Source organism: Salvelinus namaycush, chromosome 14 (genome assembly GCF_016432855.1).
Source record: "Salvelinus namaycush isolate Seneca chromosome 14, SaNama_1.0, whole genome shotgun sequence".
Lineage (NCBI taxonomy): Eukaryota > Metazoa > Chordata > Actinopteri > Salmoniformes > Salmonidae > Salvelinus > Salvelinus namaycush.
In genome coordinates this window covers 323,846-339,253 of record NC_052320.1, presented here as the reverse complement: position 1 = coordinate 339,253, position 15,408 = coordinate 323,846, and the positions used below count along the sequence as shown (strand labels likewise).

At 43.2% G+C, this 15,408-nt stretch overlaps 1 protein-coding gene across 1 annotated transcript; it reads left to right on the top strand.

The window, feature by feature from the left end:
* Nucleotides 1-1,034: 1,034 nt before the first annotated feature.
* npbwr2b (neuropeptides B/W receptor 2b) lies at nucleotides 1,035-2,069 on the top strand. The gene has a single exon (XM_039008668.1). It carries the CDS (start codon nucleotides 1,035-1,037, stop codon nucleotides 2,067-2,069), a length of 1,035 nt encoding a protein of 344 aa, XP_038864596.1.
* The last annotated feature ends 13,339 nt before the right edge of the window (nucleotides 2,070-15,408 follow it).

The window sequence follows — 15,408 nt, the reverse complement described above, 5'->3', positions numbered from 1 at the left end:
ATGATGAAAATTACAGGCCTCTCTCATCTTTTTAAGTGGGAGAACTTGCACAATTGGTGGCTGACTAAATACTTTTCCCCCCCACTGTATATGTCGAGGTACAACAACCTGTTTGATCTTCATCCCTACAGGAGAGAAAGAGAGCCTCACATAGCAGCCATGTACCACACAGCAATATGACCATCAGTTTATCAGTACAATACATTTCACAATGGGACTATGCGGAGTAATATGGCTATTTATGCCTACAGTATATACATTATAGGAACACTTTAGCCTGCCGACAGCGAGGTGAGTGCCTCAGGCCTCGATGTCTGAATGGAACGGGGCACTGTACTGTGGTCTGACGTCACCTGTTCGCTTCCCCCCCCCCCCCAATGCAACTAGTTGGGACGTGGACAGCTCCAGCTTGCGTTGCTCCTGCTCACTGTCAAACAGAAGGCAGAGGGGACAAGGAGCAAGCCTCCTCTGACACGGTAAGCTCCTAAATGAGCGTTTCTTTTTTTTTAAACATAAAATTCACCGTTTACTTTTGATTGTGTATACGAATAATGGCACGAACATGATTCTGCATGATATATAAAAACGTAAATATTATTATTATTATTGCTGAATATGTATTTCTGCACTCTCAGTACTTGAACAGTTTAAAAATAAAATGTATAATTGTGGTCTTATTACAGGTTATAATTCAAATGAGACTGAGTCTATTAAGTGCATGTGGACGTTGTGGCGTTCCAATCCATTATGATGCAGGGTTACATTATGATAGGCTAAAAAAAAAGTGTTTTGAATACAATATTAACGGCAGAACAGGTTTGTTATTATGTACTGTTTTTAATTTGTATTCAATATTTCTGTCCTCCATAGATTTCGTGATGCGCAACGCGTGCGTAAAACCAGACAGAGCCGACCTACACAGCAGCCAACATGGCACTTCACGACTGCCTGTTTTAACTCTGAACAAACATGCGTGCTGAACGACGTGCTTTCCTCTATACCTATGTGATATAATACCTTACAAGACGTTGAAGATGGAGAATATATCTTTCGCGAACACCCGCAGCGGTGCTCCGGTTGTATGTAACGAATCCATGGACTACTATTATCTGAGCACGACTAACCGGACAGATCTGAACTGCACGCCGCAATCAGAGTTATACTTTTATGCTGACCTCTACGTGGTCCTGCCGGTGATATATTCTGTGATATGCGCCGTGGGGTTAACGGGGAACACTGCGGTTATCTACGTTATCCTCAAAGCGCCCAAAATGAAAACCGTGACCAATATGTTTATCCTAAACTTGGCGATAGCCGACGACCTGTTTACCCTGGTCCTACCCATCAACATCGCCGAGCACCTGCTCCACTACTGGCCCTTTGGAGAGGTGCTGTGTAAGATCATTCTGAGCATAGACCACTACAACATATTTTCCAGTATCTACTTCCTGACGGTCATGAGTGTGGACCGTTATCTGGTCGTCCTGGCGACGGTGCGTTCCAAGCGCATGCCCTACCGTACCTACCGCGCGGCCAAGATAGTGAGCCTGTGCGTCTGGATCCTCGTGATTCTAATCGTAATGCCGTTCACGGTATTCGCTGGGGTCTACATCAGTCCGGACGACTCGGACCGGAAAAGCTGCGTCCTCAGCTTCCCGAGCCCGGAGAGTTTGTGGTTCAAGGCGAGCCGGATATACACCCTGATCCTCGGCTTCGCCATCCCCGTGTCGACCATCTGTATTCTCTACACCATGATGCTGTACAAACTACGGAACATGCGCCTCAACTCCAACGCCAAGGCTCTGGACAAGGCTAAAAAGAAAGTCACTATTATGGTGTTTATAGTTCTAGCGGTGTGTCTGTTCTGTTGGACCCCGTTTCACCTCAGCACCATAGTGGCTCTCACCACCGACCTGAGGACCACTCCGCTGCTCATCGGGTTGTCCTACTTTATCACCAGCCTCAGCTACGCCAACTCTTGTCTGAACCCTTTTCTTTATGCCTTCCTGGATGACAGCTTCAGGAAAGCTTTCAAGAAGATGCTAGAATGTAGACCGGCAGGAATGTAGTAGCCTACAGTGACCTAGGGGCTAGTGGATACATGTTTAAGATGGTATGTTAATATTGATACCAATCAATCAAAACAAACTATGATTCTATTATTTATGTTTGCTTGAATCTGTGTTAGGGGTTGTTCATTGTTGCCATGGTATGACTTAGATATTTAACATGGTGTAAATTATATGGAAAAACGAATTTCTATTCCCGGCAAGCCCGCCCTACTCATGCATTTCGGTGAAGCTTATTATGAAGTTTCTTCTCCTTATGTCACTTTATTTTTCATGGACTTTTGTCTCCCTCTTCTGTCCCGAGAGGGCAGGTAGCCTACACCATAGTGAAGCTAAGGGCCTTCAAAATCAGGGCCGTAACATATGGGAAATCCTCTACAATGACCACACTGACTCAAGACAATGATGTAGCTTATAAACTTTGCTGTAAATACTTGTTCCTCAAAGGCCTATTTCATTGTCAACTATAGTCAGTGGTGTCAAATGATGCATAGTCATAATGTATCCAGGCTAATCTACATGATCTAAATATGATAACTCATTCTACATGTCCTCAAGTCTATGCTATGGAGAATAATAATATACAACATATTACCGTGTTCAAGTAATCATTTGTGTTGACATGACACACTTTGGACATTAACGTTGAGCTTTTCCGATGCCAAGAGAGTCCACCTGGTACCTAATCACTACTGTAGCACTTCTATACTGTAACATCCAAACGTAAATACATGGATTTTTATATCTGCAGACAAATAAAATATAAGCAAATAACTGTGTGGTTTATTTTCTATGACGGCAATATAGACTCTCAATCATAATGGACCGTACAGAGGATATGAGCCTACTTTCTCACCTTCTTCACTACTGTCCCGTCGATGTGGATAGGGGGGTATGTGAGCCTACTTTCTCACCTTCTCCACTACTGTCCCGTCGATGTGGATAGGGGGGTATGTGAGTCTACTGTCCACCTTCTCCACTACTGTCTCGTCGATGTGGATAGGGGGGTATGTGAGTCTACTGTCCACCTTCTCCACTACTGTCCCGTCGATGTGGATAGGGGGGTATGTGAGCCTACTGTCCACCTTCTCCACTACTGTCCCGTCGATGTGGATAGGGGGGTATGTGAGTCTACTGTCCACCTTCTCCACTACTGTCCCGTCGATGTGGATAGGGGGGTATGTGAGTCTACTGTCCACCTTCTCCACTACTGTCTCGTCGATGTGGATAGGGGGATATGTGAGTCTACTGTCCACCTTCTCCACTACTGTCCCGTCGATGTGGATAGGGGGGTATGTGAGCCTACTGTCCACCTTCTCCACTACTGTCCCGTTGATGTGGATAGGGGGGTATGTGAGTCTACTGTCCACCTTCTCCACTACTGTCTCGTCGATGTGGATAGGGGGGTATGTGAGCCTACTGTCCACCTTCTCCACTACTGTCCCGTTGATGTGGATAGGGGGGTATGTGAGCCTACTGTCCACCTTCTCCACTACTGTCCCGTCGATGTGGATAAGGGGGTATGTGAGTCTACTGTCCACCTTCTCCACTACTGTCCCGTCGATGTGGATGTGAGCCTACTGTCCACCTTCTCCACTACTGTCCCGTCGATGTGGATAGGGGGGTATGTGAGTCTACTGTCCACCTTCTCCACTACTGTCCCGTCGATGTGGATAGGGGGGTATGTGAGTCTACTGTCCACCTTCTCCACTACTGTCCCGTCGATGTGGATAGGGGGGTATGTGAGTCTACTGTCCACCTTCTCCACTACTGTCCCGTCGATGTGGATAGGGGGGTATGTGAGTCTACTGTCCACCTTCTCCACTACTGTCCCGTCGATGTGGATAGGGGGGTATGTGAGTCTACTGTCCACCTTCTCCACTACTGTCCCGTCGATGTGGATAGGGGGGTATGTGAGTCTACTGTCCACCTTCTCCACTACTGTCCCGTCGATGTGGATAGGGGGGTATGTGAGTCTACTGTCCACCTTCTCCACTACTGTCCCGTCGATGTGGATAGGGGGATATGTGAGTCTACTGTCCACCTTCTCCACTACTGTCCCGTCGATGTGGATAGGGGGATATGTGAGCCTACTTTCCATCTGCTGCCATGTTCGTCCAGCTAAATGCATCAATACCAAATAAATCGAATGCGATATATAGGCGATGTCTAATTTCATATTTTTTTTTTAATGGCTGTATTTATCTTTACTTATTCATTGGATATGATGTATCATACCGTAATGATTTTCTGACTGTCACATATACTTAAATACAACAAAAAATATATAGTAACTATGTTCAAATAAATATTACCATGCAGTCCACTGTTCAGGATGCCAAATTCTTTATTAAAATAAATAAACAATCATGTCCAATACATTGTGCTAACCTTAAAACCTCCAGAGCCTAGTTGGGCCAATGTTTAGAATTTAGAATGTAGAAATTTGGAATTTAGAATTTAGACATTTAGACATTTTGAATTTAGAAGTTTAGAATTTAGAATTCTTACATTTTAAATTTAGACATTTAGAATTTAGAATTTTAAAATTTTACATTTAGACATTTAGAATTTAGAATTTAGAATTGAACATTTTAGAATTTAGAATTTCGTTATATTTCCAGACATTCAGTTACAAAGCATTTATTAAACAATAGAAATAATATCATTTTCTATGATTTAAATATTTCCCCCATGTAGTGTTAATTGGGATCTAACATGGCCGCCGTAGAATGTTGTAGTGTCATGTAAATGCATCATAATGCAGAAACGTCAATGTACCAATATATGGCTCTGGACATCTCCATATGAAGCTGGGTTGATATAGAAATGACCACTAATCCACATCCAGTATCTGTACTAGCAGTGTTATTTCTGAAAACCATAACTGGTGTAACAGATATTAAAACACGTACTCTCCTCCCACCTACTCATAATACAGCGTTGTGAAAACAGAGATAAGCTTGTTATTGTTTCTCTCTCTCTCTCTCAATATAAATATATATATTTATATATAAATAAATGGTGGGACCAACATTAATAATAATAGTAGTAGTGGACATGGGATTACCATTAACAACAACAACAATATTAATCAGAACAACAATACATTAAAGCAATGGTAGTAGACCAGTGTCAACATGACTGAGAAGACACATGACATGGTATGAAAGACAAAACGGGAAATATTATCGACATTACTTTGCACTTTTCACTGGCTGTCCCTCAGGTTGTGGCAGGAGGACACATATTTTGCTGCCAAAACTGCACATTTAGGCTTTTCACCTAATAAATACTCTCTCTCTCTCTCTCTCTCTCTCTCTCTCTCTCTCTCTCTCTCTCTCTCTCTCTCTCTCTCTCTCTCTCTCTCTCTCTCTCTCTCTCTCTCTCTCTCTCTCTCTCTCTCTCTCTCTCTCTCTCTCTCTCTCTCTCTCTCTCTCTCTCTCTCTCTCTCTCTCTCTCTCTCTCTCTCTCTCTCTCTCTCTCAATTCAATTCAATTCAATTTGCTTTATTGGCATGACGTAACAATGTACATATTGCCAAAGCTTGTTTACAATGTAAAAATGAGAATCAAAATTGTCAACGGGACAACAGTAACAACAATAACCAAGGGTCAAAATAACCATACATTCAACAATAACAATAAATATACAGTAAAGGACATGTGCAGGTTGATTGGTCTGTCAGACACTGTCCCTCAACTTATGGCAGGCAGCAATGTAGTGCGCTGCCAACCCACAGCTCTCTGCGTCCTCCCCCAACAGGACGGGTAGCCTATCCTCATCAGAGAGGTCTTTGAAACCTTGAATAAGAGTTTCAAATTTGGGGAAATGACACTCTCTAATTGTTTTATATTTTTGACATTTTGTCAGGAAATGCAGCTCCGTCTCAGGTTCTGCTATTGTGCAGTGGTTGCACAGCCTTTCCTCTACAGGGAGCCAGGTTTTCCTGTGTCTACCCTTCTCAATGGCAAGGCTGTGCTCACTGAGCCTGTACTTTGTCAAGGTTTTTCTAAAGTTTTGATCAGTAACCATGGTCAAATATTTAGCCACGGTGTACTGTCGATTTAGGGCCAGATAGCACTGCATTTTGCTCTGTGCTTGTGCTTGTGTTTCCCAATAAGCAATATAGTTTTGTTTTGACTGTGTTGTAATTTGGTTTATCCTGATTGATTGGATGTTCTGGTCCTGAGGCTTCAGTGTGTTAGTAGAACAGGTTTGTGAACTCAGCCCCAGGACCAGCTGGATGAGGGGACTCTTTTCTTTGTTCAGCTCTTGGTATTGCAGGGCTTGGTAATGATATGAGAGGGGGTCACTGTATTTTAGATGTTTCCAAAACTTAATTGCTCTTTTTTGAGTTTTTATTATTAGTGGATATTTGCCTAATTCTGCCCTGCATGCATTGTTTGTAGTTTTCCTCTGGACATGTAGGAGAATCTTACAGAACTCTGCATGCAGGGTTTCAATGGGATGTTTGTCCCATTTGATGAAATCTTGTTTTGCAAGTGGACCCCACACCTCGCTGCCATAAAGTGCAATTGGTTCAATGACATATTCAATTAGTTTTAGCCAAATTTTAATAGGTATTTCAATTTGAATTTGCTTTTTAATTGCGTAGAATGCCCTGCGTGCTTTCTCTCTCAGTTCATTCACTGCTTCATTAAGGTGTCCAGTTGAGCTTATTTTTAAACCTAAGTAATTGTAGTGTGTGCAGTGCTCTATATATTTTGTACCAATTGAGAACTTTGGTCTAATTCCCTGAGATCTGGATCTTCTCTGGAAAATCATTATTTTAGTCTTTTTGGGGTTTACTGCCAGGGCCCAGGTCTGGCAGTACTGCTCTAGCAGGTCCAGGCTCTGCTGTAGGCCATGTGCTGTGGGTGACAGCAGGCATAGGTCATCGGCGAAGAGTAGGCATTTAACCTCTGAATTATGGAGACTAACACCAGGGGCTGAGGATTTTTCTAGAATAGTGGCCAATTCGTTGATGTAAATATTGAAGAGTGCTGGGCTCAGATTACAACCCTGACGAAGGCCCCGCCCCTGGTTAAAGAATTCTGTTCTTTTCTTGCCAATTTTAATGCTGCACGTATTGCCAGTATACATTGATTTAATTATGTCATATGTTTTACCCCCTACACCACTTTCAATAACTTTGTAGAACAGTCCTGTGTGCCAAATAGAATCAAATGCTTTTTGGAAGTCGATAAAGCAAGCGTATATTTTGGTATTATTTTGGTGGACATGTTTATCTATCAGGGTGTGTAGGGTGTAAATATGATCGGTCGTGCGATGTTTTGGTATAAATCCAATTTGGCTTTTACTCAAGACATTGTGCTTATTAAGGAAGTTTAGAACTCTTACATTTATAATACTACAGAAAACCTTCCCCAGGTTACTGTTCACACAAATGCCTCTGTAATTGTTAGAGTCAAATTTGTCTCCGTTTTTAAAGATTGGGGTTATGAGTCCTTGATTCCAGATGTCAGGGAAATAACCTACACTCAGGATCAAATTAAACAGTTTTAATATAGCCAATTGAAATTTTGCACTAGTGAGTTTGAGCATCTCATTTAGGATGCCATCAGGTCCGCATGCCTTTTTAAATTTGAGAGCCTGAAGTTTCTTATAGAGCTCCTGGTCAGTAATTGGGGAGTCCAGTGGATTTTGATTGTCCTTTATAGCTCTTTCTAATCCATTCAACTTCTCATGAATTTGGCGTTGTTCTGCGTTTGTGTCAATTTGAACGGTGTTGTAGAGTGTTTTAAAATGGGTTGTCCAAATGTCACCATTTTGTATCGCTAATTCCTCTTGTTTAGATTTTTTAATTTTTTTCCAATTTTGCCAGAAGTTGTTTGTGTTTATGGACTCCTCAATTAGCGTCAGCTGCTTTCTGTTGTACTGTGCTTTTTTGGTTCTGAGTGTACGTTTATAGAGTTTTAAAGTCTCACAGTAATGAAGGCGTAATTCACCATTATTTGGGTCTCTGTGCTTTTGGTTGGATAGTGTTCTAAGTTTTTTCCTTATAATTTTACAATCTGCATCAAACCAGTTGTCATCTGTGATCTTTTTTGTTTTGTTTTTTATCAATTTCAATTGTGCTTCTTTTGCCGTTTGCCTGAATATATAGTTGATGTTTTGTACTGCTAGATTGATGCCTTCTTTACTGTGAGTGAATGTGGTATCCAGAAAGTTATCTAAGAGTGTTTGGATATTTTGGTTCCAGGTTGCTTTCTGGTATTCTTCTGTGCTGTTTTGGGCCCATCTGTATGAATGTCTGATGTTGTACAGCTTACTGGGCTGTGAATGTGTGGTTGTTTCCATGTCTGTTCTTTTGAGGAACAATGTAATTTGGCTGTGATCAGACAGAGGTGTTAGTGGCTTGACAGTGAATGAGCTGAGAGAGAAGGGGTCAATGTCTGTGATCATATAGTCTACTGTACTGTGGCCAAGAGGTGAGCAGTAGGTGAATCTCCCCAAAGAGTCCCCCCGTAACCTACCATTGACAAAGTACAGACCCAAGCTTCTACAGAGCTGCAACAGATCCCTTCCGTTTTTGTTGACGGTGCTGTCACTGTTGTTTCTACTGGGGAGATTAAGACAGTTAGAAACATTATGGCCTGTAATAAAGCTGTCCCCTCGTGTGCTCGTTAGATCAGGTAGTGTTCCTGTGCGCGCATTTGTGTCCCCACAGATGAGCACATTTCCCTGGGCCTGGAAATGGCACGTCTCTTCCTCAAGGGTGGGGAAGATCTCCTCTGAGTAATATGGGGATTCTGAGGGGGGGATATAAATTGCGCAAAGGAACACATCTTTTTCTGTCAGTACAAGTTCTTTTTTCAGTTTTAACCAAATGTGATATTTGCCAATTTTGAGGGGATCAATTAGATGTTGTAGGTCGGATTTGTACCAAATGATCAGTCCTCCAGAGTCTCTGCCTCTATTGACAGAGCTGTGTTTTTGTGACGGCACAATTACCTCTCTGTAACCTGTGGGACAGTGAGTGACAATGTCAGCCTTACACCATGTCTCCTGCAGAATGATGACGTCAACATCTTTAAGATTTTTGTTGAACTCCAGTGCTAAACTCTTCAGTCCAAAGGTTGATGAGTTTAGGCCCTGAATGTTCCACATGCTAACTGACAGTGATTTCATGTTCCAAAAGAAAGAATAGCAGTCAGAAATACAGTAACTAACTATTAAGTTGTTAAGAGCGAGATAAACAGGATAACAGCTAACATTTTTTCTGTTATATATATAAACATTCCTATTCATTGAACAAGTACATTTTAGTACAATAGGTGTGTGTGTGTGTGTGTGTGTGTGTGTGTGTGTGTGTGTGTGTGTGTACATGCGTCCGTGTGTGTTTAGTGCAGTTTAGTGCAGATGTATTGGAGGAGCTGTTTAATCTCACTCAATCCCACAGGGTTCTCCTGTCCTCTGACGACCTCTGCGTAGCTGCGCTGGTCCTGCTGTTGGGCCCTGTGGAGTGGAGGGGGGCCAGGTCTGGGCCGTGGGGCTTCCTCTCTGGTCTGGTAGGGGTGGTGGTCTGGTGCGGGGTAGTAGGCTGGGCCCGGTCCGGTCTGGCTAAGCCGATGGAAGTGGTGATGGTCTGGTGGTGGGTGGGGCCTGTGGGGTGCGCTGGGTCTGGTGTGGCGTTGAAGGGGCCTGGGGCTCCTTGTTGGTGCAGTGGTCTGGTAGGGGTCTCTGGGTGGTCCTCTGTCCAGTGCGGCATGGGGTGTTTGTCTACCAAGTGCCACGTCCTTTAGAGACTTGACAAACATCCCTACTGTCTGCTTCCTCAGGTGGGAGTAGTCGTGCAGATGCTCTGGGGTGATTGTTGTGTGGTGAGCAACGTGTACGTTTGGGAGTAGGCCACACCCTCTGGTGATGTCAGCGTTGACTTTCTGAATGGTACGGTGATGGAAGTCTTTGCGGGGCAGCAGAGTGGAGATGGTGATGTGGGAGTTGGGGAACCGCTCAGAGGCCCTCTCTGCTACTCTGTTGACCAGCCTGCCTACTCTCTCCTGCTCCTCTCGTAGGTTGTTGGTGCCGGTGTGAATAATAATGTGGCCTGGTGTGCCAAAGTCAGGCTGGGACAGGATGTGGAGTGCATCCTGTGTTTTTGGGCACCATATTTTGCGCACCTTGTGTTGGGGGAAGAGTTTATCTTCTTGGATGAATTTCCCATTTGAGTCAATGAGGATGGCCACCTCAGTGGGTTTTACCAGATTAGTGTGTTTACGGTCTGGGGCTGGAGTACACAGGGCCTGTGTACATGGAGGGGTGTGTGGGGGTGTGTCAGGGGGGGCCAGAGAGCTTCTCTCTGTCGTAGGTGTCTCCATGTGAGCCTCCTTGTTGACTGGGTGTGTGGGTAAAGTGTTGTCGGTATGGGGGGGGGTTGTGGGTAAAGGTGGGTCGGTGGGGGTGTTAGGGGTGGTGAGGGGCTGCAGCTTCTCTCTAGGAGTCTCTACAGTCTGTTCTCTGTGCTGCAGCACCCTCTTGATGCCAGACAACTCCTTTGCCATCTCCTCCTTTACCTGCACCAGCTCTCTCCTCATGGTGGCCTTTACCTCCTCCAGCGCTGTGGTAAGGCTCTCTCTCAGCTCCTGGACAGAGTTCTTCAGCTGGGTCCTGCACTGGTTGATCTGGTCCTGTAGAAGCTCTGTGTCTGGACTGGTGGTGGTGTAGCTGGGGAGCTGCTCCTTCAGCTCAGTAACCCATACCTCTATCACTGCCAGCCTGTCTCTCAACAGGCTGATGGTAGTGGGGTCTTGGCTCTGGTGGTTGTAGGCAGGCAGGGGGGAGGATGGTCCTGCTGTTGGGGTGCCTGAGGTGAGGGGAGAGGTCGGGGTGCTGTCCTTTTCTTTTTTGCTTTCCGCTATCTTTGTTAGGGTGGGGAAGTCCTGCACAACAGAGCTGAGTGCAGCCTCACTGCCCTGGACCATGACAGTGCCGTTCTGATACATATTTACTGTCAGAAACCTGTTTTCCTGGTCCTTATCGCTGTCCTCAAAAATGTGGATTTGCCTTCCCTTGCAGATGCCTTTCTTCGTGGTATAGCTGAAATGCCTGGTTACAGCTGTATGCCAGGCAGTAGTGTGGTCTGTGTAAAATAACAGGTTTGTAACAGTCCTGTTTTGTGAGCAGTCGGCAAACAAAGTTTCTGGGTTCTCCCTCAGAATTCTGTGTTTAAAATTGATTCTTCCTTTCTCTGATTTGATTTCTGCTGGGTATTCAAAAAAAAGCGGGGAAAGTCTCTCAGTTTCTGTCGCTGCTAACGCTGCTAGCGCTGCCTCAGTGGCCATGTTGCTATGGTTACCACCAGTAAACAGTTAGAGCTAGACGTTAAGCTAACTGACCGATTTGAATTTGGCTAGCTACCACGATGAAGATTGGTCTTTTAACTCACTCTCTGTCAATTTTTTCCTCCTTTGTTGATCTTCAGTTGTACAATTTGATTACCTATACATTTTTTGCTAATTGAATCGTGTCAATCTCGCTCTTAACAAACAAAAAGTTATAACAAGTCAGGAGCTGTTCCTCTGCATGACTTCTCTCTCTCTCTCTCTCTCTCTCTCTCTCTCTCTCTCTCTCTCTCTCTCTCTCTCCTGGGTTCAAAAAGGCATACAGTAGAAAGAAGTAAAAAAAAAAAAAAAAAGCACTATTATTTTAGTTTTAATTCATGTTATTTAGCAGCAAAGATGAGAACAAACGGAGGTATTTCGGCCACAGCCTTTGTTAGATTTTCATAGATTTTACAGGCATATAGTGAAAGTGCCCCACCCAGTGGCTAATATAAGGAACTACGGTTGATCTGATGGATTCGTATTATTAGACTTTATTCAGACATATAACTTATATCCATCATCACATTATAAATAGGCCCTACATATTTAATTAAATGATTAGGTCTCAGTCTGTCCTGTCTATTTCCAACTTGAATATACACACATTAGACCAATGTTAAGTAAATACAGTCCCCTTCCTCACAGAGAGATACATTGTTGACTAGGGTACGTGTCCCAAATGGTGCCATATTCCCTATGGGTCCTGTCAAATGTAGTGCACTACATAGGGGATAGGGCACTGGTCTATAGTAGTGCACTACATAGGGAATAGGGCTCTGGTCTAAAGTAGTGCACTATATAGGGGATAGGGCCCTGGTCTAATGTAGTGCACTACATAGGGGATAGGGCCCTGGTCTATAGTAGTGCACTATATAGGGAATAGGGCCCTGGCCTAATGTAGTGCACTACATAGAGGATAGGGCCCTGGTCTATAGTAGTGCACTATAAAGGGGATAAGGTCCCGGCCTTAAATAGTGCACCACAGAAGGGGATAGGGTGCCATTTGGAACAGGGATCTACCTCCCACATGGTCTCTCCTGCTCTTATCTCCCTCTAGATGCATGGCCTCTCCTGCTCTTATCTCCCTCTAGATACATGGTCTCTCCTGTTCCTATCTCCTTTTAGACACATGGTCTCCCCAGCTCTTATCTCCCTCTAGATAAATGGTCTCTCCTGCTCTTATCTCCCTCTAGATACATGGTCTCCCCTGCTCTAGATACATGGTCTCCCCTGCTCTAGATATATGGTCTTCCTAGCTCTAGATAAATGGCATCCCCTTCTCTAGAGAAATTGTCTCATCTGATCAAGATAAGTGGTCTCCCCTTCTCTAGATACATGATCTCCCTTGCTCTAGATAAATGGTCTCCCCTGCACTAGATAAATGGTCTCCCCTGCTCTAGATAAATGGTCTCCCCTGCTCTAGATAAATGGTCTCCCTGCTCTAGATAAATGGTCTCCCTTGCTCTAGATAAATGGTCTCCCCTGCTCTAGATAAATGGTCTCCCCCGCTCTAGATAAATGGTCTCCCTGCTCTAGATAAATGGTCTCCCTTGCTCTAGATAAATGGTCTCCCTTGCTCTAGATAAGTGGTCTCCCCTGCTCTAGATAAATGGTCTCCCCTGCTCTAGATAAATGGTCTCCCTGCTCTAGATAAATGGTCTCCCTTGCTCTAGATAAATGGTCTCCCTTGCTCTAGATAAATGGTCTTCCTTGCTCTAGATAAATGGTCTCCCTTGCTCTAGATAAATGCTCTCCCTTGCTCTAGATAAATGGTCTCCCTGCTCTAGATAAATGGTCTCCCCTGCTCTAGATAAATGGTCTCCCCTGCTCTAGATAAGTGGTCTCCCCTGCTCTAGATAAATGGTCTCCCTGCTCTAGATAAATGGTCTCCCCTGCTCTAGATAAATGGTCTCCCCTGCTCTAGATAAATGGTCTCCCCTGCTCTAGATAAATGGTCTCCCTGCTCTAGATAAATGGTCTCCCTTGCTCTAGATAAATTAACTACTTTGTTCTTTTAGTTTAGTATCCGTCTTGGAAAGGCCATGGTCTGTGAACTCCACTCAGGGCATTCTAGTCTAACTGCCAAGTTAAAACAAGGACATGGTTTCAACCATATAAATGTAATATATAGAAAGACCTTGGAACCTCTAACCCTGGCAATGTGACTGGTAAACTCATTTATGAGGCCAGTGCAACAGATTCTAATTTATGTTAAAACACTACAGAAGAGTTATTTGAGTTTGTCTTGAGAAGACAGTGACCACAGCATATTTTGTTTACAGTTCTCCACTGTTTGAAAAAAGCCTATTTCCACAGAGTCATGATTACTGTAAATCCCTGAAGCATAATTTATTGATCTGCTTGAGGTAGATGTTGTACAGCTATATATATATATGTATATTACAATTGGTTGGTGAAATTTTTACAAAATCAACTACAGTTCAACTGAGTTCCTCAGAGTATACATTACTACCATTATACAGCACAATGGAATGACCAACCAGCAAATTAATACCACAATACAGAAAATTAATACAACTATACATCACAGTACTACCACCATAAAATACTCAGTACTACCACTATACAACACATTACTACAACTATACATCACAGTACTACCACTGAACAGCACATTACTACAACTATACATCACAGTACTACCACTGAACAGCACATTACTACCACAACACAGTAATCAGTAATACCACTATACAGCACATTACTACCACAACACAGTAATCAGTAATACCACATACAGCACATTTCTAACACTATAAAGCACAGTACTACCACGATACATCACAGTACTACCACTATACAGTACTCAGTACTACCACTATACAGCACATTACTACCACTACACAGCACAGTACTACCATTACACAGCACTACCAATACAGACCACAGTACTACCACCTCACAGTAACCAGCATTACCATAATACAGCACATTACTACCGCTATGAAGCACAGTAATACCATTGTAAAGCACAGGACTAAAAATATACAATGCTCAGTACTACCACTATACAGGACAAAAATACCACTATACAGCACATTGCTACCACTATACAGCACATTACCACTACTATACAGTAATCAATACGTTCCACTATACAGTACTCAATACTACCACGTTAAGGTATTCAATACTACCGATATACAGTACTCCGTACTACCACTATGCAGTACTCAGTATTACCACTATACAGTACGCAGTACTACTACTATACAGTATGCAGTACTACTACTATACAGTACTCAGTACTACCACTATACAGTACTCAGTACTACCACTATACAGCACATTACCACTACTATACAGTACTCAATACGTTCCACTATACAGTACTCAATACTACCACGTTAAGGTATTCAATACTACCGATATACAGTACTCCGTACTACCACTATGCAGTACTCAGTATTACCACTATACAGTACGCAGTACTACTACTATACAGTATGCAGTACTACTACTATACAGTACTCAGTACTACCACTATACAGTACTCAGTACTACCACTATACAGTACGCATTACTACTACTATACTGTACTCAGTACTACCACTATACTGTACTCGGTACTACCACTATACTGTACTCGGTACTACCACTACACAGTACTCAGTATTACCACTATACAGAACTCAGCACCACCAATATACAATACTCAGTACTACCACTATAAATGACTCAGTACTTCCACTATACAGTACTCAGTATTACCACCAAACAGTTATCAGTACTACCACCATACAGTACTCAGAACTACCACCATGCAGTACTAGGTACTAACACCCTACAGTACTTAATACTACCACTATAAATTACTCAGTACTACCACCATACAGTAGTCAGTACTACCAAAATACAGTACCTAATACAACCACTATACATTACTCAGTACTACCACCATACAGTACGTAATACTACCACTATACATTACTCGGTAATACCACCATACCGTACGTAATACTACCAGT

Excerpts from the sequence above, each read along its gene's own strand:
- npbwr2b (XM_039008668.1), top strand. The coding sequence starts at position 1,035 with ATGGAGAATATATCTTTCGCGAACACCCGCAGCGGTGCTCCGGTTGTA.